Source organism: Asterias rubens, chromosome 19 (assembly GCF_902459465.1).
Source record: "Asterias rubens chromosome 19, eAstRub1.3, whole genome shotgun sequence".
Classification (NCBI taxonomy): domain Eukaryota; kingdom Metazoa; phylum Echinodermata; class Asteroidea; order Forcipulatida; family Asteriidae; genus Asterias; species Asterias rubens.
This window is the reverse complement of record NC_047080.1, coordinates 1,898,099-1,922,502: the sequence shown is the minus strand read 5'-3', so window position 1 is coordinate 1,922,502 and position 24,404 is coordinate 1,898,099. Positions and strand designations below refer to the sequence as shown.

Below are 24,404 nucleotides of genomic sequence, written 5' to 3'. Positions count from 1 at the left end.
TCCAACTCAAGAAGTTTTAGGGGGTTAACTTTTGATTAGATGTCTGAAGTTAATGACTGGAGATGGATCAATTGAAACGTATCCTTCCTGAGCGTCTTAGAACGGTCTCGCTGTAGGCCACCATCTGTCTGGAAGACAAGCATGGACCCTTATCATGTCTGTTCCAGGACCCCGGTATTTAAGCCCCACCAGTTGACGTCGATCCTTAAGGCCCAACTTGTTTCGCTGAACAAATCACGGGGGCCTTGGCAATTACCAAAGTTTTTTATTTGGTGTTTTGTGTTTGGGATTTTTTTTGTCATGACTCAGGTGATGAAACGAGTCATGCAATTTGTATGTGACTAAATGTTTATCCTGAAAAACAACTAGAACCCAAGTTTTTAGAGCTGCGCAGCACAAAAAATTTGCTTAGCATGAAATTTCTTCCATGATAAAAACAGGATGACCAACCAAATTACCATTTGTTGCATATTGCTTGTTACAGATATTCAGCTGTTGTTTGCTTAAATCCTGAAAATCAAGTGGAAATTTGGTTGGTAATCCTGTTTTTATCAAGGCAAAAAATGTCATGCTGAGCAAATTTTTGTGCTTAGCAGCTCTATAAAATTGGGCCCAGGACCTAATTTTTTAGAGCTGTGTAAAAGTAAGCTAAGCGCAAACAAAATGTATGTACAAGAAGAAGGTTACTAGGCAAAATTTATCATGCACTATATGTGAATGGTATTATGTTGCTTAGCAGAAAGTTGTTAAGCAATATTTACTGCCAATGAAGCAGCTATGGCCCAATTTTACAGAGTAAAGCAAAAAACAGCTAAGCACAATGGATGTATGCTTGCAAGGATAAGTTACCAGCCTAAATAGCATGTACCTTGTGCCCTGTGACGGTATCCTCTTCACATTTAAGTTGCTCAGCAAAAGTGCTATAAAATTGGGCCAAGAGAACACTGACTGTTAAAGATGTTAAGTTGTTACAATGCTGGCTCTTTTTTATAGACTCTTTCAAACAAATTGATATTTAGATAATTTCTCTTTCATGAACCTTCACAACTCTATATACAATTTGAATGTTTGAAATTCCTTCTATGAAGCTCAACCACTTAGTACTACCAGCTCCAAAATTAGCATCAACAATTTCTTCAAAACCCCAAAGCAAATCTGAAAGTTTATCCGTGGCCCTAAAAAAAGTATTTGCCCATCAGCGTTGGAAGTTTTCTGTCACCATCTGCTGAGTTGGTCTTGGATGGATTTCTTGTTTGGAAGCGGTTAATTTATGGTTGATGGATTGTTCCCGGTGTGTTGTACAAAAATGAGCTATTTGAACCCTTGAGGAGGTGAAGTGGGGTGCAGTTTTCAAGGTTGTCAACATTTTCTACAAGTGTATTGGGTTTCGTTATTTCGTTAATATTGCAGCGAGGCTATGATATTCAACTGTAAATAACATTCTGAGTTGACTACCTGGATGTCTTACGTACATCCAGGCCTTGAAATAACTAGCGGCACCCACAGCAATTGCCAAAGTGCCCCGTGCTTTTGCTGTGGTGCCCTCTACTGCAACATTCCAGTTTTACATTTCCTCAAAGAAGTGCCCCTGACCAGAGGAAATTGCTCTGGCCCTTCTAAAAAAAATCGAGGCCTGTAATCACTTTGGAAGTGGAGATATGGAAACCTTGGCCACTTTCACGGAGCTGCAAGCACAACAAGTTGCTAAGCAAACCAAATGTCTGTACAAGAGAAGGGTTTACCAGCCAAACTACAAATTCTTGTGTTCACTTTTTTGCTGGTACCCTACTCATTTCTGCTAAGCAGAAAGTTCTTAAGCAATGTTTCTGCTTTTCAAAGCAGCTCTATGAAATTGGGATGGTATACAGGATGGTATAAATCATTCACTCAGTTGACCCAAGTTGTCGCGTTGCTCGCATGCTTGAATTTTTAACTGGTAGGATCCTGCTCATTTCTGCTAAGCAGAAAATTGGTAAGCAATTTTTCTGCTTAAGCAGCTCTATGAAATTGGGCCCTGTACTCTGCATATAAATAAGCACATATAGAAATGAACACTTAAGAACAGTTTGGGTAATTTACTGTTTAAATTGAGGTCAATTAGCCTAGTGGCTCATTAAATAGCTTTCAATATGTCTGATTAGACTCAAGGGCACGATGTTATTGTCTGGAGAGGGAGTAGATTAATTGTCTGGATTGTGGGCCGGTGATTGGATCAATGTTGTAGCCAATCACACAGGTGTACTGTGACACCTGTTGTGGTGTAGGAAGACAGTGGATGAGTTATACAAGATGCGTCTGTTTGCCAGGAGCCTAAGGAGTTCTAAGACAGTGAATGAGTTATGAGAGATGTCTGTTTGCCAGGAGCCTGACCCCGTCTTCTGAACAATTAGAAACCATTCACTTTAGGAACCACACAGTAGACAACTTCAGCATGGAGCCAGGCGTATACCAACTATAATCAAAGTCCGATGGTTTCACTGTTTGATGTATCAACCATATGCGGAACTTTGTGACACAGTTACACACTACTTTCGTGAAATCGGCTGCTGAACTATAAGGAACAATTCACTGTTAGAACTGAAGTACCACACACACAAACTCAGCGTGGAGCGTATACCACCTATGATCAAAGTCCAATGGTTTTAACCGTTTGATATATCAACCGTTGTCCGACTGTTCTCAGGAATAAGATCCTAGTCTTGGTGCAAGACGTTGTTATTCACTATCACTCAACTATTGCGATCCCCAACTCCATTTTTCGCACTTACTGTACACATCACCAACAAACGATAGCAGCCACTTCCTGATCACCATCACCACTTAACACTCTAAACGGGATCCTTGCTTATAGACACGCCCTCTATCGGTGGAATAGTCTTGACGTGTGCAGCGTTGACTGTATGGGGCCTAAGGTATTGAGGTTTTACTTACTAACTCAACAATAAACAATGCACAAAGCCTAAAAGGATCCTAGTGAAAAGTGGCGTATCCTTTGGGGTTCGGAGTTTTTGTAACTTTCATCACGTTAAGTGTGCACAGGTGAGACTATGGGAACGTTATTTTTTGCGACTTAATTTTTTAGCAAATGTTTAACTTGTTTGCTGTGAAAACAGAAGAATTTTCATATATGGGTGTTTAATGTTATATTTGCCTCGACTTAAAGAACTTGATTGTACCCTTTGTGTATTATGGTAAGCACTGTTAACGCAGTAGATTTCCTGAGTTCTGTGAAAATGTTGTACACATTTATGGGTGTTGTAAGTATTGCTGTATACATACATGTAGGTAGGCCTGTTGAAAATAAGTCACTCTTTGTACTGAAAATAGCCTTCTTTGTTAAATGCATGTTTTAAATTTAGAACAAGCATCTGTTTCTACCTCCATTAAACAAGCCACCACAGGTTTTACTGTGGGAGGGTATGGGGTTGTAAAAACAGCTAGTCACGGGGGAATAAATGGTCCAGTTGTGTGACCCAGTGAATCGGAACTTTAAAGGAAACCCTTTTCCTACTCCATTCTAAATAATAAAAAGATAAGGTTTAAACATGAATATGCATGAGGCATATATAAAAGGGGAGGCTGGTTCTGAGGGAAGTGACTTAGCTTAATTGAGTGGTTTATTTGTGGCATCCTCATTGAACATAGAAATTTTAACTTTTTGTCTGGTCTGTAAGTGTAAACTTTTTGTCAAGAAGGGTTGGACTGTTTATTGAATGAGATTGCTGGTAGCCCAGCATGAGAAAGTTGTATGTGTTCTGCTAAGTGGTCTGGTGGTTTTCCAGGCTGAGAGTCAAGGGCACAGAACTCGAGCTCTGGTGATGATCAGCAGGGTGCGGGTTCGAGTCCCAATCTTGACACTTGTGTCCTTACGCAAGACACTTGACCAGTAGGCACTATAAATTGTGCATAATCAAACATTTAAATAAATAAATGCGATCCACTTTTTTATAATGACTGTTCAGCAAATTGTCAAAATTTTGTCACAAAAAAACAAAACTATGCGGTAGGCCTACATGCAATATCGCTCACTGCCTCGGTGCCCACCGAGTCACGCAGACAAAGACGTCATCTTGGGTAGAAATCCAACCTTACAACCTTTTTGCAGTCTGAGTGTAGATATCTTGACCAATAAACCACTGAGCTTCCCTATACTTAAAGGAACACGTTGCCTTGGATCGGACGAGTTGGTCTATAAAAAGCGTTTATAACCGTTTTTTTTATAAAATGCATATGGTTGGGAAGATGTTTTAAAAGTTTGCCTCGAAATTGCGTGGTTTTCCTTTTACTGTGCGAACTAACACGGTCGGCCATTTATGGGAGTCAAAAATTTGACTCCCATAAAATATGGCCGACCGTGTCAGTTGACGAGGTAAAAGGAAAACCGTGCAATTTCAAGGCATGTTTGTGTGGTTCATTGTATTCTACTTTTACAACATCTTTCTACCCATATGCATTTTATAAAAAATGATTACAAACGCTTTTCAAAGACCAACTCGACCGATCAAAGGCAACGTGTTCCTTTAACAACACGGCCATGTTTGTAGTTGAAGAAAATTGCTGAGGAAGAAGGCATTATCGGCCTGTTACGCTGATGAACCAACTAGGGCTCTATGTGTATCCGTCCTTTGGCCATCCAAAAGAAAAACAAACTTCAAACCTGTGTATTTTAGATTTACATCAACAAGCCCTCCTAATGCTTTCATCGGCTAATCGTCCATAATTTCCTTGGGTGTCACCGACATGTAACTACAAAGTGATCCCTCTTTCATTCCCAAATTGACATAAGCAGACTTTATTTATATCCACCCAATTACAAGGGCTATGTTTTTTAAGATCTACCAGCTCGGAGATCCTGGGCTCGGGGCTCAGACAAAACTTTCCTGTTTCTGGTGGGCACGATCTCAAGCTGATCGCCGGCCTAAGAGTGTTTTTTACCGGGTTTGGGTTGCTATTGTTATCTATTTGACAATGAGAAGTCAATGACGAAGCTTGAGTACCGGTACGTCTCTTGGATTAAAAACCCTTGATGGATCTGCTGGGCTAGCTTGTTGACTTTGAACTCAGTGACTGTGCTTATTTCTTTACATTGAGTCAGAATGTTTTCCAGACTTTTGGCTTTGACTGGGGAGAAAGTTGATGTGTGTGACTTGAGGTGATTTGATTTAGGCAAGACGAGGATAGATGTTTCTTTATGCAATAAGCCTTTTTGAAGTATGGCGGACACAATGCTACAACACTGTAAAGTTGTGGTAAATTTGTGCGTATTGACCATGGAAATAGAACGTATGTTATTCAGTGAAGTGCGCATTTTAGGCAACGTGGCGTTTACACGTAAACCTAATGACCATCAACATGGTGAGCGTGGCATCAGTCGCGGTTTGTGACGCGCGCGTATCATGTCCGCCATACCTCAAAATCGATTATGTACACAGTAGTTTTGTTCGTTTGTATCTTTAAAGTGAGCATAACAGAAACATTTCTAAACCATTGCCTTTTTTTTTTTTTTAGAGCCACCACACATCTCAAGCCACTCTCTAGATTGTTAATCATGTCAATTGTCAAATTATAAAGAAAAAACATATTATTCAGCACTTAAAGCTTCTTTGATAGTGTTATTGGTATTAGGTTAGGTTTGAAAAAATGTTGGGTTTGAAATATCAAGATTTTCTTTGGAGAAAAAAAAACGTGTAGAAATCCACTTTGACAATCTTACATATTTTTCAGCACTTTTAAGCTACTATTAACAAGGATGAGATTGTTCAGACTTTTGGCTGAATTCAGACTTTTTATGTCGGCCTGGTGAAGAAAATCAGACAATATTTTTTTTCAACAAATAAATAAATCCTGCTCATTGGTCAACTTCTCTAGTGCTTTGGATACTGTTTCCAAAAGCTCCTTGGAATCTATAACCCCAGGGGTTACCAAACAGTAGAACTGCCATCATTTCAACATACCTTTTGAATTTGTATCAAAATTTCAGACTTTTTCGTCAGTAATGACTCTCACCCCTGTATTAAGAGTGATCTTGCTATTAAGTTCTTGGAAGAATATTTGATTTAAAATATCAACATTTCCTTGGGAGAAAAAAAAGGTGTACAGCTCCACTTTGATGTCTGGATATTGTCTGTTGTATTAACTTCCTATCTGTGTGTACATGCAGACCCCTTCAACCACCCTCCTGGCCCAGACAACGTCTGGCAGTCAATACAAGTCTAGTATTGTCAGGAAAAGTCAAGTATTTGTCTCCCGTTAGAAAAAGGTTTTTTTTCTCTCTCATTGATTTTTGAAACTTCTCCAAGTTGAACAATCGTGTCCTGTCAACTTTTGATAGCCAGTAACCCCCCCGAAGCATGGGCTGTGATTGAGGAAGGGCTGGGCATGTTGCACTTGAGTCATTTTTTATTTCATCTCAAAATGTCAAAAAATTATAATATTCCTGTTTTTTTCCTTCTTTTGGAAGCAGATAGCTCCAGACGTAGAAGAGACGTGATTTTTGGCAACGAGACGTACGGACAAATTGAGACGACAGAAACGTTTTATAACTTGACGTCGCTGAAGCCGGAGACAGACTACGTGATTGAGATTAGAGGGAGGACCAGTGCTGGTATGGGAGTCAATGCTGAGAAACTCTTCATCTCAACTGGTAGGTTTTTGAAACTTTATTCTTAAAAGTTTATTTTTTTTTCTGCAAACAGGGAAATTGTTTGTGCCGGTGGAAAGGCTTGACATTTTTCATGTTATAGTCTGATTTTTGGCCCTGGGAAAAATTTTAAAAATTGTGATCAAATAGCATGAAAAGTCTTTTCACTTTGTGTAGATTTAGGTCGGCTCCTACTTTTTTTCTGAGGACCAAATATCATGTCTGCATTGAGATTTTTTTTTTCTTTCTTGTTTTCTAAGTTTAACAATGATTTAATGTATTGAGGATATTATTAACTTATATCATTACTCAAATATGAACTGGTCAAACTTGAACTTTTGTAGCTAAAAGGGATGACTGTCTATTAGTGTATACACTTAGTGAAGGTATACGAAAGAAACTCAATGTTGACTCTTCAAGAAAATATTACTGCAGATTTAGCAGGGGGGCATTTTGGTCTTAACCCTGTTTCAGCTGAGTCTGCCATTGGTTAATCTCAATGGCCGATGACTGGAAAAGTTATTGGTTACGCCCGCCAAAACTTTTTGCTGAATCCTTCAACAAGACTACTTCCAACTTGTAGTAAACTATCAATATCTTTCTTGTACTTCAGGCAGGGCACTACCTACCCGGTTACCACCACCAGGTCAGGGTACCACCCAACCACCGATGGATTCTCAGCCTCCGCCGCTCACCGAGACCATGAACCCCTTCCCAGGAGAAGCAGCCTACCCACTGTAAGTACATTTAACCTCCTTACACATCTCGGTAGCAGGGCTTGATTTCACAAAGAGTTAGGACTAGTCCTAACTCAGAACAAGTCCTAGGTAATATTAGAAACGGCTAGTCCTAAGCTAGGACTAGTACTCGTCCTAACTCAAGATAAGACTGGTCCTTACTCTTTGTGAAATCCAACCCCGAAAGCCTTCCATCAGGGCCCAATTTCATAAAACTGTTAAGCAAAAAATACTGCTTAGGAAATTTCTATGATAAGCAAAAAATTAGTAGGGCTCCAGTCAAAACAGTGTAAACTTGATTGAATTTTAGCTGGTAACACTTTCTGCTGAGCATTATTTTTCTGTGCCTAGCAAATTTTTGTGCTTACATGCTTTATGAAATTAAAGTTAAAGACGCTGTAACTTTTCTCCCAACTTTCACGAGGACTTTATCTGTTGGAAAATAAGTGCGTCACAAAACGCAAACCTTGGAACTCCTCTTTAACAACCCATTACCTGGCATTTTGGCTGCTCAAGTCAGCTTCAACAAACTTTGTAGCTCATTTAATTTGGACCCTGGGGCCAATTTCTGTGAAGGTCACTTAATTTGCTGAGGTTTCCTTCGCAGATGCACTTTTCAAACAAAAATGTCATGATGAGTAGAAAGAAAAAAAAGAGTTCACTGCTCTCTTTTCGCTAAGCATGTTAAACTTTCTTGCACTATTATATATTGGGTCCAGGTGTACAGTCCACTTTTCTAAACAGTTTAGGCCAAGTCCTCAAGCTATAACCAGGTGTAAATGGTTTGGGAATCTTTCAAGGTACAGACGGACTTTTCAGTTTGTAATTAGCGATGACCAACGTTGAATCACGGGCCCAGTCAAATTGATTCACGGTCGGGACGGTTTATTACAAAGTCCAAATTACTCTTAAAGGAGATGGTTGCATAAAGGAATGTGGTTTAATGTTAATTGATCCAAAAGATTGATTTTCAACCTGGGAAACGTTCGCCTGTTTCTCCCTGTCTGATGCCGCCTAGCATCTCCACAAGTCTTCCGTTTCATAGGGCTGGTTGAACACAAAAAGTGAGCTGAAAAGCAAATTTTTGCTTATCAAGGAAAAAAAGGTTACTGGCCATAAGTATACACATGTGCTGTTTTGTCTACTAGATTCAATTTCTAACTTAGCCTAAGCATTTACGCTGAAGGCAGCTACCACACATATTCAGCACTAACCCTGTAAGCGGAGAAAGGTGACTGTAAATGCAGAAATCTGTGGTCAGCCGAGCCCATCAAATTGGGGCTTGGAAATTCTTTGTCCTTAGAAGAAATTTGATAAGCAACGGACACAGAGGCCATTGCTGGCATTGTTTAAAAGGTCCAGAGCTAGTCATCAGCCAGTATTGCCACTGATACCGCCAGACATGCCTTGAGGCAATGATTCCCACGTGCGGAGAAATTATCTCAGACGGGTCAACTGGTTCCCCAGAGCTATCGGTTACCAGCTGAGAAGATGTCCGTGTGGTATCTCCGGTCATCGTCAAACCATGTCAAATTTGTAAAGCTCCCTTTTTCCAGAAAACAAGCAGAGTATACGAATCAAATTAGTGGAAAATTACTTCTATCTCAAAAATTATGTTACTTTAGAGGGAGTTGTCACAATGTTTTGTACTATCAACCTCTCCCCACTACACGTTACCAAGTAAGGTTTTATGCTAATAATTATTTTGAGTAATTGCCAATAGTGTCCACTGCCTTTAAGTGGTTGAGAATGATAGTTGTGTGAACTTTTTCTTCTTCTTCTTTAATATTTGTTTCTTCTAGAAATTCCCTGATCATCTTCATCTCAGCAGTCAGTCTTGCAGGAGCTGCCCTCTGTCTTGCCCTCGTTGTCCTCTTAGTGTGGTGTAAGCGACGTGGCGATGACAAAACGCTCAAAAATTCAAATTACTGTAAGTCAATATTTTTGCTGTCTAGAAATTCCGATGATGGTACTAAATTCCATGACCCCGGTTGAACCCATATTCCCTGTGACACATGACCCTAGGGTTTAAATGGGCAGTGGACAATTTAAAAAAATAAATACGTAGATACCCACCATTTCACTAGGGCTTTAAAGGGGCTCTCACAAGCTAACTTTTCATACATTTTATTATCAAATATACAAAATTTACTTAAATTTTTTTCGGATCATTTATTGAAAAGGACATTCCGAAAAGGTCAAACTTGATTTCATTTCTAGGGAATTCCTTCAGGGAGAATGATTCAATTTCTATAAAGGAATGAAGCCCGGTTATCAAGTGCTCTTTGAAATAGACTGAACAGGTTTCACTCAGGCCAATGTTTGGGGGTAAACTGTTGTAAAATTGATGGTGGCCTTGTTTTTAAATCGCAGTTTCTTTTTAGGCTATTGATGCATTTGCTATTTGTTATTATTGTTAATTCTAGTGAAAACTGTTCTCATTATAAACACAGGTTCAGGTTTTATGCGTAATTAAATTCACTCTTGTTAAAAAAACCATTTGTTGTTAGTTATTTTTTTGTTTAAAGTTTTTTTTGTCAAATGCAGAACCTGTTCGTTTAGAGGAATAAACCAAATAGTAAGGTAAATGTTTTTTATTTTCATGAACAGTGATTGACAATGATCAGATGTGCTCATCCAGCCAACGCAGCGGGAGTGATGATATAGTGCTGGACATCTCCAGAGCAAAGTAAGTTCATATCAACACTGTGAAACTTTTACCAGCAACACAATACTGTAACATTGTCACAACTACCATGGTACTGTGACATTGCCACCGTGACAATACTGTGACACTGTCACAAGTAACACAACACTCTGAAACTGTCACAAGTAACAGTACTGTCAAACTGTTACCAAACAGTAACATGACACTGCCACAAGGAACATATAACTGTGAAACTGTTACCAGTTACACATTACTGTGTCACTGTCACAAGTAACACAGTACTGTGACATTGTTACAAAGGGTAGTAAGTGTCAATTTTTCCCTCTTTCACTGAGTCGATCTACTTTCAACATTTTTTTAATGCTAGGGTGTGAATCGTTTGGAAAGATTTATTTCACCACGATCAGCTTTAACGCACCTGTACGGAAATTGATTTGAACCTTGGCATATCTGGCTGCGGACTCCTCTGCCAGCCAGACTAAACATGGCTGCTGTGCAAGCACAAAGTATAAACTTACAGGAACTAGGAAATGTATAAGAACTCCCATGAGTAGATTCCATTGGCTGCCTTCGGCTTGTGGCTAGTTTGTTACTGTTTCCGGTTGTTATTCCCAACCCACGGGTGATAAATTTGGAGAATTTGACATTTTTCTAGAGACGCTTGTGACCTGCTCACTCTTACTGAGTGGCAAGTCTCGTAATGTGATCAACGGATTTTCTGATGGAGAGATTTCTTAGTATTAGATTTAGGATAAGACACGAGGCAGCATCGAGTCCGCACCTCTTAGGCCACATTAAATATATTAACAGTTTCTCGTCCCTGCCTGCTTCCTTTTTCTCGGCTGCCTCAATATTTTTATATTTACTTAAATGAATAAAAAACTTCACGATTGAATTGGAAAGTGTCAAACTTAGTAAAGCACCATGAAATTTGGGGAACAACTTTGCCATATTAGAGTTAAAACAATAAAAATACACTTCCTTCTTTCTAAAAAAAAAACATCAAAGACAAGGTTTTGTTTTTCCTCGCCTTTTTGACCCCCTAGCTTTCCAATTCTTGCTCAACTCCTGGTTTACCTTCCTTCCCACACCCACACTAAGTTAGATTGATTTAATCATTTTGCCCTGCACAGTCATCAGGGGCGGATTTCATGAAGCTGTTTAGCAGAAAATTCTGCTTAGCAAATTTCTTTACTAAGCAAGAAATGTGTTGGGCAAGAAATGAGTTTGGTACCAGTCATAGCAATGGTAACTGTATGGTACTTGGGCTGGTAATCCTATTTTTTGATAAGCAAGAGTTTTTGTGCCAAGCAAGTTTTTGAGCTTACATGCTTCATGAAATTGGGTCCAGATGTGTAAACGTTTTCTTTATAGTGCCCTCCCTCTTTAGCGAGGAGAGAACTTACCTACCTATTATATCGTGATTTCCAATAGTTCCAAGTCGCCCTCGACGGTCAGCTCAAGAAACACTTCTCGTCTCCCGTCCGTCTCCACTCCAACACCGTCCCCACCTGAGGAATTCGCGGATCTGAGCGGTATGAATGACGGCCCGATGGACCCCAACCGCCCCCGGGCAAGCTCCTCCCCCAGCATGGACCACATGAGGGTGCACAGAGATATGGATGGATATGCTGCGTACGGAGGGCAGGTCGAGCAGGGATCGGGGACCGTACCGAGGGCAAATGGGAGACTCTACACCCCGGCAAGAAGTGAGTGTTTTTTTTATGGCTGGATGGAAACAGCAAGTAGAATTTATCAAGCATTATTCTAAGGCCTTTTGATGTTTGGTTGAGGTACTCTGAACTGAAACCAGCCTACGGAATGTTTTCTAATTGGCGTTTATCTTGGTTTTTAAAAAAGCCTTTGTGAGCAAAAGCCTTCAGTTTATGTCTATTGTTATGTAAGCTACCTGGCTTATTTTTGGGCTGTGCCTCCCGCTTGTTTATTCCTTTTCTATCTTGTGTACATACATATATGCATTACAATGTAGTTCTGTAATTTGTCGAAATGTTTTCAGGGAAATAAATGTGAATTGAAAATTGGATTGAACCTGGATCATTTTATAAGGTTTTCTCAAGATGATTTTGGGGAATTTTTTTGTTGCTTATCGGCCAAAAAATTTCCGCATATCAGGCCACAAATCAAGCATATCGACTAGCATGGGAAGAATCCAGGTTTTCATAAAAACAAATATTAATAATAATGTTTTTTATTTTTAGGTCCGAGGAATGCTAAATACCATCCAGCCTCCCATGGGCAGTTAGAGAGTCAAGACACGACGCCCGACAAGCTGGATGAACTTTATAACAAGGTAATGGCAGAATTCTTTACTTGTCGATTTCATTGTCCTGCATTAGTTGATGTGAATGTTGTGAATTTTTTTTTTTTAATTCCCAAATAAAATAATTTTGTGGTGAACAAAAACAAAGTGATGCTCCACAAACTGAGCTAGACCTGTTTTGTCAATATCTTTGTTCGCGAAGAAATTTTTAAAATAATTTATTTCCCCTAATTTGAGATTTTGTTTCTCCCCCAAAATGTCTTTCGTGATCCGTTTAGAAACACAGAATTGGAAATTATTGTTTTGTAACCAAAATTGTAACATAATTTGTGGTAAGGTTTTCTGTAAAAGTGAAAATTGAACTAGCTGTTGCAAACTGCTTACCAACCTGCATACCAACACAAAGGACCTATGGTATAAATGCAAAAAATAGTTGATGATCTGACAGTTTGACGCATAGTAGAGTCTTTGACAAATGAAAACACAACCCATTGTGTTGTCATTTTTTTAGCTCATGAGGAAGTTCTGCTTGGGTCGGGCCAGTCACTGACCACTATTTGCATTTGTGTATTAACTATAACAACTGACAGTTTTCTAAGAACAAAGTCTACCTGGCAAGTAGATACACACATGGTGTTACCGCAAACCAAACATACATTGATACCTCACCATGCAATGCCTCAAATCCTATATACCAACTGTCTGCTGACAATTTAATCAAGTGGTTTGAATAACATTGTGATGTTGATTATTCCCAGGTGGCCCGAACCTCGAGAGGACCGAGTCGACTGAAGCAAGATAGCCTGGCAGCCATTGCCGTCCTGCTGGACCAGGAAGAGACCAACGGTGACCTCCAACCTGTCGAGAATCCTTCATCGATTGTCATATCAAATGAAAGGACTACCCTTTAACCCTTCCAGTTCCGTCGCTCCTAATGTGTACATATTATATATATGTTAATGTGTGAATAAATAATGACTTAAGCAGGATGTGAACCCAGTACCCGTGGATGAATGTAAAGGTGCTGTAGAACTACTGAACTACATAAAGTGCGCAGTGTGGATTGGGATGAGCGTTTGCCAATCCTCCATTGGGACAAAGACCATTTTGCTGGCAGGAGACTTTTGAATGGTGGATTTTCTTCCGAGTTGCATAAATGAGTTAGTGTGATTGGACTACGCCTTCCTGCTGCTGTGATTGGTCAACTTCTCGAAGGAGTACATTTCTAACCAGCATATCCGTGAAAGAGTCCAAAGAAGAATATAAAGATAAAAAACATTGACCTCTGTTTCTCCGTGACAGGAACACATTGCCTTGGATCGGACGAGTTGGTCTAAAAAGCGTTTGTAACCGTTTGTTATAAAATGCATATGGTTAGAAAGATGTTGTAAAAGTAGAATACAATGATCTACACAAATATCAATCGAAATTGCGCGGTTTTCTTTTTACACGGTCCGTCCATAAATGGCCGACCGTGTTTCTTCGCGACGTGTGGATCATTATATCCTACTTTTAATTTATCTATCTAACCATATGCATTTCATAACAAACGGTTTAAAACACTTTTCAAAGACTAACTCGACCGATCCAAGGCAACGTGTTCCTTTAATGTGTAAAACAGGCATGATACATTATTCCTCCAACCATCTGTTGTCATATTTGTTGTTGTCCTTGAAAAAAGTTTTTTTTATTATTAATAAGGACTGCAAAGTCTTTTTAAACCCTACATGTAGGTAGCAGTTGTACTACCAAATATCATGCCTGATAAATTGAACTCCCCTTTTGGATTGCTGGAATACCATTAGTATGAATACCATTTGCTCATGTTTTTAAGCTATGTTTTTGACTTCAAATGTAAGTCGAGGTCGCACATCATTGATGATTCTTGAGTCCCACTGGGATTGCTTTTGTCATTATGACTTATTCACACTACCAAAAAGGGTAATTTCCCCTGAGGGTGCTACAAGGGAGGGGTGAGCATACCCCCCAACGAACTCATGTATGGGGAGGGGGTGGGGGATCTCTGACGACTTTCGTCGGGTAGGTAGGGTCGATTTCCGACGGGAAATGTGCTTAATGATTCTGCACGTCCCAAGAGGGGTACATTCTTCATCGTCTGTTTATAGCGAATGAAATCATCTCACATAGGAATTTTTGATGCGGCACTGACTTTGTGATTCAAAACGGTAGAGTAATGGTTCAGGAAGGCTCACCTTTCACTCCAGGTCCCGCGGGGACGACGGGTATTAGAGAAACTTGAAATGTTTTATTTGGGAAGATATCTGATAGTACAATTGACCTTGGCTTTTTGAGGAAATCACAATCAGTTTGTGCTAATGGATGTGACTTTGTGAACTTTTTACACTCATGTTTTTTTTTTGTTATGGCCTCAATGTCAGAAGTTTTTTTAATTTGTTTGTCCTGGTGGATCCCGGGTTCTGACACCGAAAAGTAAGGGCATGGTTCTCCCTCTTGGCTCAAATTCATAGTTTTCAAAGTAGCCAAGGAAGTGAGGAGTCTCCTGAGTACAGGGCCCAATTTTTCTTATAGCTGTTTTCTTTGCTTAGCAAAAAATGAGTGGGGGCACCAGCCACAATAATGCAAACTTAGTGTAATTTTGGTTGGTAACCTGTTTCTGCTATACAATACTATTCTATGCTTAGCAAGTTTTGTATATTTGTAGCCCAGAGCTCAAAATGTGATAGCGCCCTCAAGGCTGGAACAGGTGAAAGCGCCCTCAATTGACTGGAGATGTCCAGGCCATGTGAGAGTGTTTTTATGGCAGACATGTTTGTTGTTATGCATGTCATGTAAAAGTTTGCTCATCGTTTTGTTTTTGAAATATAATAGTTGAGGGAGAAATAATAACCTCCTGTTAGCAGGTTTTGTGTTCCTGCAAACCAGTAAAGATTTATTGGCAGTTGTTGGCTCTCAGGTAAGAGTTGGTTTTATTATAAATCATTTCCTAAAGAGTTTTCAAGCCTCATGTTTTTCACATGTGCTTATGGATGATTATTTTGGTTAAATCTGGGGGATACTGCAAATAATTATATGGCTTGTTTTTAAAGGTTTATAAAGCATATTAATGTCCAGCAAATAGTGATTGCATTTTTGTGGATATTTTGCTCTCAGATCTCAGATCTACAATCTTAGATCTTCTCTATGAATAATCAGCTTCTCAAGTTGAATAAACTCTAAACTGTTGGAGTGTTGGTACTTGGTGACGAATGAAACTGCGGACCTTCCACATCTGGACTCGCTGTCTGCTGGACTGTGGAATGCGTGGACTGCTGGACTGGGTCTAGACGTACTACCTAGCTGCAACAAGTTTCCCCGGGACTTCTGAACTATTTGACCTACTGCGTACCTACATCTGTACATGTAGCTGCAAGGTGTCGAGTGGAGGAGGAATTACAGTGCCCGTATCCTTGATATTAACCGCGGAATTGAACTCGTGAACTGATAAATCGGATATTAATCGCGGAATTGACTTCGTGAACTGATAAATCTAGGATCCTAGTGTTTTGAGATTGTTTATTACTATTGGCCAATAGTTAGTATACAGCTGTTAGAGTTTTATTGCAGTTTGCAATTTTTTGCTAAAAGTTAAAGTTTGTTTAATATCTTGACGAAGAAAGAGCTGTGAAGAGCATTAAAAGTGGTTGTTTAAAAGTTAAATTCTTTTGCACTGAGTCAGTTCGTGTGTGTGTTACATAATTGGCGATCTTGCCAGGACCTCGAAAAGTAGAGGCCTGAAACTAAAAAACATCTGCTCGTGCAAGTTGAATTATTAAATATATTTTAGTGTTCTTCATAGCTGGTGTTTAAACAGGTTAAATTTTAGTGATTTCATTCTGAGAGTCAACAACTGATTTGTGTGTTGCATAATTTGTGCATTGCATTGTCAAATTCAAACGTGCCACAGCACGCAAGTTTTTTTGATATTGAAATTTTGTTTTGTGTTAATTCAATCGTAAATACAAAATGCCTGACTGTTCAGCAGAGCTTCGGGAATTAGGTTTGTCATGGTGCAAAAAGGAAGATTTACGTGTTACTCATTGTTTTCTTCTTGTCAGTGCAACCACGGTACATTTTCCCACAGATGACATAGCCCTTGCTTTATATCAGACCATAAACCATCTCGCTAGTGTTTCGCGCCAGGATAGAGACAGCCAAACTCTTCTTCTCGTCGAATTTGACCTTGCCATGAAGGATGTCGAACTTCCTCTTGATGGGAGGATTCGACTTGATATTTCCGATGAACAAATTGTGTTCACAATTCAACAATTTAACTCCCCTCGTGAAAAGGTAACAATAGCGGACTTAATGTCGCGAGGTTTGCTGCCGTCGTCGTCCAAAGACTTGCCATCCTCAGCAGAGAAACAACCTGAAAATCATGGAGAAGAAATGAAATCCACAGCAAATGGATCAAAGGATGTTGCAGTGGGGTTGAGAGAGGCGCTGTCTATGTGCAAAATATCAAACAGCCGAAGACTTCCTTCTTTTTCTGGATCTAAGCAGCCAGCCCGAGATGAAGAAACCTTTGATCTGTGGGTGGAAATTGTCCATGGGCAATTAGAAGAGGAAAGCGATGAAGGAGAGAAGAGAAAGAGACTAAGAGAAGCACTGCGTGCCCCAGCTGCCAATATGATCACTGACTATAGGAGAGACAACCCACAAGCCACAGCAGCTGATTACCTAACTGCTTTAGAACTTGCATTTGGTGACACACAATCAGCAGAGGAGTTGGGAATCAAGTTTCATCAGCTACATCAGAAGAAAGAAGAAAAGCCCTCAGACTTTCTGACACGCCTTCAGGGTCTTCTTCGGAAGCTGATTCGAAAAGGGGGTGCACTACCGGATTCAGCAAACTCACTGCTGTTGTCTCAGTTCATTCGTGGAACACTATACAACGACATGATGCTTATCAACCTCAGACTGAAGGATAAAGTGAAAACACCACCTACGTATCTATCTCTTCTTCAGATGGTGAGGAGAGAAGAGGCCGAACAAGCAGAAAAGATCAGCCATAGAGAGCCCGAGTCTGTTTCCAACCCATCTGCAGTCTCCATCCCACAACAACAACCTAAAACACAGGCCAAAAGTTGTAAGTTTGACCAGAGAGGTGATAAAGGCAGAGCAAATCAGCGTCCAAACTTTTGTTTCAAGTGTGGTTTGGAAGGCCACTACCGTCCCAAATGTGCCAATCCATCGGACCCAGATAAAGTCAGCGAAAGGTTTATCCAATTCTATCTTCAGGGAAACGGGAAAGGGCATTCCAAAGAGGCCGATGCGATGCCCCAACAGAACTAAGGCCATGCAGTACTCAACCAAGTTACCAATGTCAAGCCGACACCGACATTCCAGAGGGACTGATTGGGGGACTGACCATCAGGACATGCAAGGTGGATGGGGTAGAGACGAGTGCACTTGTAGATAGTGGTTCCCAAGTGACACTCATTTACAAGAAGTTTTTTGATACACTTGAAAGATCACTGTACCCGCTAAAAGATTTAGTGTTGTGGCATGGTGGTGATGATCTTATGCCATACTTAGGATGGACTGAAATCAACCTTGGGTTCAACGAGAAATTCTGTGGTACACAAAAGATGTTTCGAACTCTTGCTCTGGTTGTCCCCGATAGCAGAAGTGCTGTTGATTACCAGCTGATAGTTGGTACAAATGCTGGAGTATTCAAGGACTGCTACTCAGAGGTGCAGCGTGACTCAAGTGGAGTGACGATTGATGCAGTTTGTGATAAAATATATGAAGATATCAGATGTTCGACAAAAGCAGGCCCTGATGGTTTACTTGGGTATGTCAAACTCAAAGCCAGAGGCAGAGTGGAGATTCCAGCTGGGTCAACCAAACAAGTAGTGGGAGTGATCAGAAATAAATGTGGGAAGTCTGTTACCGGATTACTGGATTCATTTGTCCCAAATAAGCTACCTGGAGGGATAGAGGTTTCTTGCTCGCTTTGTACTATCAAGAGAGGGTTTAGTAAAGTAAAGGTCTGCCTCACAAATCAAAACCAGAACAACAGGCCTGTTATTTTGTCTCGAAGATGTATTGTAGCAGGGGCGTACCTGACATCATGGGTAAGTGACACAAGCAGCGAAACCAGTGATGTTCCGAATCCATCTTCATCTGGAGTGGTACAATGTAAGGTGACATCGTCAACAGTGAAGACACAGACTTCACCGAGCCCAAAGTGTTCAATTACAGAAGAGGAATTCCGGAAATTACCCTTTGATTGGGGACCGATAGATGCCAAGGAGAAAGAGCGACTACTAAAGATTGCATTTCAGAGAGCTGAAGTTTTCTCTACACATGAATGGGATATTGGTGTGACTACTGAGGCGTATCATGAAATTCGACTGAACAATGAGGAGCCGTTTCGTGAAAGATCTCGACGTGTTGCTCCAAGGGATTTGCAGGATCTGCGAGACCACATCCAGAGTTTAGTTGACATAGGAGTGATCACTGAGTCGAGAAGTAGATATGCTTCACCCATTGTTATTGTCCGTAAAAAGAATGGACAAATACGCCTGTGTATCGACTATAGGACTTTGAATGCACGAACAATTCCAGACCAATATGCCGTCCCACTTGTTCATGAAGCATTAGACTGCCTACATGGGTGTAACTGGTTCTCCGTCATTGATCTCAAGTCCGGATATTATCAGATACCAATGAACCCAGAGGACAAGGAGAAGACAGCCTTTACGTGCCCCGTTGGGTTTTACCAGTTTGAGAGGATGCCACAAGGTGTAAAAGGGGCTCCCGCAACTTTTCAAAGGTTGATGGAGAGGTGTATGGCGGGTCTGAACATGTCGGAAGTATTGGTGTACATGGACGACATCATTGTATTTTCTTCGACGTTGGAGCAAATGGAAGAGCGACTTGCTAAGGTGTTCGACCGTCTTGCAGAGTTTGGCTTGAAGGTTTCTCCGAACAAATGCCAGTTTTGTTGTACTTCTGTGCGATACCTCGGCCATATTGTCTCTGGAGAAGGAGTTCAGACTGATCCGGGGAAGGTAGAGGCGTTGAAAACTTGGGCTTGTCCAGACAATGTCCGTCAACTGCGATCCTTTTTAGGGTTTGCGAGTTATTATCGTAGATTTATTGAAGGGTTTTCTGTTGTGGCCAAACCTTTGTTTCAGCTGACGGGGGGTGTTCAGAAGAAGGACTCTGTGACTAAGGAAAATTCTGTCAACCCGAGAGCTCCATTTGGACCACGTTGGACACAAGATTGTGAAACAGCATTTCAAACCTTGAAAGAGCGGCTTTGTACTGCACCTGTGTTAGCGTTTGCAGATATGGCCAGTCCTTTTATTCTACATACAGATGCCAGTCGTGACGGCCTAGGAGCAGTTCTCTGTCAGGAAATAGATCACAAAGTACGACCTATATCATATGCTAGCCGCAGTTTGAGCCCGGCGGAGAAAAACTATCCAGCTCACAAGTTGGAGTACCTCGCCCTAAAGTGGGCTGTAACTGAAAAATTTAAAGACTACTTGTACTCGGCCCAGGGTACCAAGATCTACACAGATAACAACCCGCTCACGTATATACTTACCTCAGCGAAATTGGATGCGACCGGACACAGGTGGCTAGCAGCATTGGCCACGTTTGATTTTACAATTCACTACAAGCCGGGTCACTGCAACCAAGATGCTGATGCTTTATCACGGAGACCTGACCCAAATTCTGTCGGTGGTGGAGAGTTTAACCAGGACGAGATGATCCGTGATCTTGAGACACGTTTAAAAGAGGACAGTGAGGAGAGATACCAGACCTGTGGCAAGGAACAAGTTGATGCGATCTGTGCTCGTTATCTTGCTGGTGATGTTGTTAGTCCATCTTCAAACGGTGATGATGATCTACCTCTCGTGTACTCCATGGCAATGAGTGCCGAAGCAGTTCCGTCAAACTACTGCAATCCAGACACTGAGACAAAGATGGTCGGTCTGGATAATGTTGATTGGAGGAAGGAGCAAGAAGCTGATGCAGATATTAGTCAACTTATCAAGTTTGTCAAAGATGGGGTACGACCCAAGAGATCTGATGATTTCTCCAAGGACTTGAACATTATGCTCGGCCAATTCAATCGTCTTGTTCTGAGAGATGAAACATTGTATCGAAGATCAATGGACTCCAACGGTCTTGCCAGATTTCAGTTGGTATTACCCAAGAACTATAGAACCAAAGCAATGAAAGGCCTGCATAATGACCTCGGACATCTTGGTGTAGAGAGAGCAGTCACTTTGGTTAGACCAAGATTCTACTGGCCAAAGATGGTGTCTGACGTTGAGGAGTGGATCCGATGTTGCGAAAGATGTGTGACGCATAAGACACCCACCAAGATCTCCGCTCCTTTGGTGAACATCTCAACTACTTACCCATTGGAGTTGGTTTGCATAGACTTTTTGAAACTTGAACAGGACCGAAGTGGTGCTCAGTACATTCTAGTCATCACTGATCATTTCTCTCGGTATGCTCAAGCATATCCGACAAAGGACAAATCATCTCGAACAGTTGCCAGGTTGCTATGGGAGAAGTACTTTTTGCATTATGGTCTACCTACCCGATTGCATTCAGATCAAGGACGTGAATTTGACAACAAACTCATCAAGGAACTGACTGGGATGTTGGGTATAAGCAAATCACGGACTACGCCCTACCACCCTCAGGGTGACCCTCAACCTGAGAGGTTTAACCGGACACTGTTGAGCATGATGGGGACTTTGCAGAATGAAGACAAGCAGCACTGGAGTAAGCATGTTAGCTCCCTGGTACATGCTTACAATTGCACTCGAAATGATAGCACTGGATTTTCCCCATACTTCATCATGTTTGGAAGGGAAGCCAGGCTTCCTATTGATGTTTCCTTTGGTACATATCCTGATGGTGTAACGAACAAGGACCACTCGAAGTATGTTCAAGAGTTGCGAAGTAATCTAGAAAGTGCATTTAAGCGAGCATCAGAAGAGTCGGCCAAGTCTGCGACAGCAAACAAGCGAAGGTATGACCTGAAAGTGCGAGGAAATGAACTTCAGACTGGAGATCGTGTCCTTATCAGGAATGTGGGTTTGAAAGGTACTCATAAGCTAGCTGATAAATGGGGACAAGATGTGTACCTCGTTGTTTGCAGACATAGTGACAATATACCAGTCTATAAGCTCAAACCAGAAGCTGGTGAGGGTAAGATTAAGACACTTCACAGGAACATGATTCTTCCTATTGGAATGCTCACAGGTGAACCCAAGCAGCCGCCCTCTGAGAAGGTACATCGACCCATAACGAGACAGTCAAAGAAACCCGAAACTGTGCAGTGTGACCCCGGTGATCCAGAAAGAGAACTTGAATACATAGAGTCAGACTCCGAGGAATCTGATGTAGTGGTTGTGTGGCCCAAGAAGCGAGACTCTACTGTACAGCCCGATACCCAATCTAGTGCACAAAACATCCTGATAGATGAAGGTTCAATTGACTTTGGACCACAGGTTAGTGCACATGATGGAAATTCTTCAGTTGAAGTAGAGTCGACATTGAGGGAAGCGGCAGAGGAGTTTGTTCCCTATTCCCAGTTTTTGAACTCTGAAAGATGTTCGATTATGGATCCTGCTGAGGAGACACCCTATATGGACACCCAAGCCGAACTCTCTAGTGATACCGAACCGAATGTGAACCCTTGCCCTGAAGACTGTCAGCTGAAAACCATTGACGATGTCCATGATGATGGCATTCCTGTCACCCTAGACCCCAGTGTTGATGGAGACACATTGTCACTTCCTTCAATGAATGGGATGGATGAAGATGGTGTTTGCGTCAGCAGTCATGATGTCCAGAGCAGTGGTCTAACTTCAAGCGAGGATGATCTCAAGCAGATACCAGCAGATGATCTTACAGTGTCCGACCCCCCACCTGGTGATAGTTTGGATCCTGAAGGGATTGGCAGCGATGCTGATGATCATGAACCCCATGAATTAGAGGTTGTTGAGGCTACACCTGTTGAGATTACTGAGGACAATGTTAATCAAAGCCCGATTACATCACAGCCTGAGCTTAGCCTACAAGATGCTACGTTTCCATCGGATATCTCTGTGGAACAAGTTGTGGAGGAGGTTGAATCAGAGAATCTTGAAGATGACCAAGGTGCATTCCCGAGTTCCCGCCCCTCCAGAGTACGAAAACTCCCTCAGCGATTCACTTACGACACGCTAGGTCAGCCTACCTACAGTTTGTCAGTTACCCCTACGTTTGGAGATTTCGTTCCAGCACTTAGCAGATTTTTGTTTGGGACCAGACGAAATGAATGCATCGGGACGATGCAGCGAGTTTAGAAGGGGAGGATGTAGCCCAGAGCTCAAAAGGTGATAGCGCCCTCAAGGCTGGAACAGGTGAAAGCGCCCTCAATTGACTGGAGATGTCCAGGCCATGTGAGAGTGTTTTTATGGCAGACATGTTTGTTGTTATGCATGTCATGTAAAAGTTTGCTCATCGTTTTGTTTTTGAAATATAATAGTTGAGGGAGAAATAATAACCTCCTGTTAGCAGGTTTTGTGTTCCTGCAAACCAGTAAAGATTTATTGGCAGTTGTTGGCTCTCAGGTAAGAGTTGGTTTTATTATAAATCATTTCCTAAAGAGTTTTCAAGCCTCATGTTTTTCACATGTGCTTATGGATGATTATTTTGGTTAAATCTGGGGGATACTACAAATAATTATATGGCTTGTTTTTAAAGGTTTATAAAGCATATTAATGTCCAGCAAATAGTGATTGCATTTTTGTGGATATTTTGCTCTCAGATCTCAGATCTACAATCTTAGATCTTCTCTATGAATAATCAGCTTCTCAAGTTGAATAAACTCTAAACTGTTGGAGTGTTGGTACTTGGTGACGAATGAAACTGCGGACCTTCCACATCTGGACTCGCTGTCTGCTGGACTGTGGAATGCGTGGACTGCTGGACTGGGTCTAGACGTACTACCTAGCTGCAACAAGTTTCCCCGGGACTTCTGAACTATTTGACCTACTGCGTACCTACATCTGTACATGTAGCTGCAAGGTGTCGAGTGGAGGAGGAATTACAGTGCCCGTATCCTTGATATTAACCGCGGAATTGAACTCGTGAACTGATAAATCGGATATTAATCGCGGAATTGACTTCGTGAACTGATAAATCTAGGATCCTAGTGTTTTGAGATTGTTTATTACTATTGGCCAATAGTTAGTATACAGCTGTTAGAGTTTTATTGCAGTTTGCAATTTTTTGCTAAAAGTTAAAGTTTGTTTAATATCTTGACGAAGAAAGAGCTGTGAAGAGCATTAAAAGTGGTTGTTTAAAAGTTAAATTCTTTTGCACTGAGTCAGTTCGTGTGTGTGTTACATATTTAATATGGAGCAAGATCCAATCCACATGTTAGTTTTGCTATCGTAAAACAGGTTGTTTGTGTAATCTAGATTAGTTCAGCTTTTCTCTATTTATGTGTGATGTTTTCTAGTTTTTGTTACTTGCAGTCTTGGCTATTTATATCTTTTTATGTGTGCTAAACCACTTAATCCTTGTGTGCCACAAAATGCTTTATTTTTTACCATAAACATTTAAGAAAGATGTATGGTTCTGAAGGATTTTTCATTGTAGCATACATGTTTGTGTAGAACTCCTGTAACTATTATGTACTTAAAGTTTTCGTAGTATTTAATACTTTTTTTCAAGATTTCAATCATTTTTTTTATTCTTGTTTTTGTCGATTGCTGTGCCTTCTTTTTTAAATCACAACTCATCAGCAATGTAAACAAAAAAATAAGCAATAACATCATTTATATTTTGTGTGCCTTGCATTTTAATATTTTGCATTTTGAAATAGTTGTTTATTGTGTGGTTTCTGGAACTCCATGGTCATTTAATAATCTTGAAAATATTGCTTAAATTTCTTTTGCTAAGCATAAACTAACAGGATACTAGTTACAGAGAGAATGGTGCATTTTACATGGGTGTTTTGTTTGGTAACCATATTTTTATAAACAGAATTTTTGTTGAGCTTAGCTCCTTTTCATCAACTGCTTTAAGATA

General features: G+C 40.8%; 1 protein-coding gene across 1 annotated transcript in view; it reads left to right on the top strand.

Annotated features, from left to right (window-relative positions):
- LOC117303302 (Down syndrome cell adhesion molecule-like protein 1 homolog) overlaps positions 1 to 13,696 on the top strand; it is a 109,960-nt gene extending 96,264 nt beyond the window's left edge. Inside the window, exons 26-32 of the mRNA XM_033787469.1 lie at positions 6,464 to 6,643; positions 7,254 to 7,377; positions 9,180 to 9,307; positions 9,988 to 10,066; positions 11,480 to 11,754; positions 12,265 to 12,356; positions 13,085 to 13,696. Of these exons, the coding sequence (XP_033643360.1) occupies positions 6,464 to 6,643; positions 7,254 to 7,377; positions 9,180 to 9,307; positions 9,988 to 10,066; positions 11,480 to 11,754; positions 12,265 to 12,356; positions 13,085 to 13,237 (1,031 nt within the window). The 3' untranslated portion in view covers positions 13,238 to 13,696. The remainder of the gene's footprint in view (positions 1 to 6,463; positions 6,644 to 7,253; positions 7,378 to 9,179; positions 9,308 to 9,987; positions 10,067 to 11,479; positions 11,755 to 12,264; positions 12,357 to 13,084) is intronic.
- Positions 13,697 to 24,404: the final 10,708 nt, after the last annotated feature.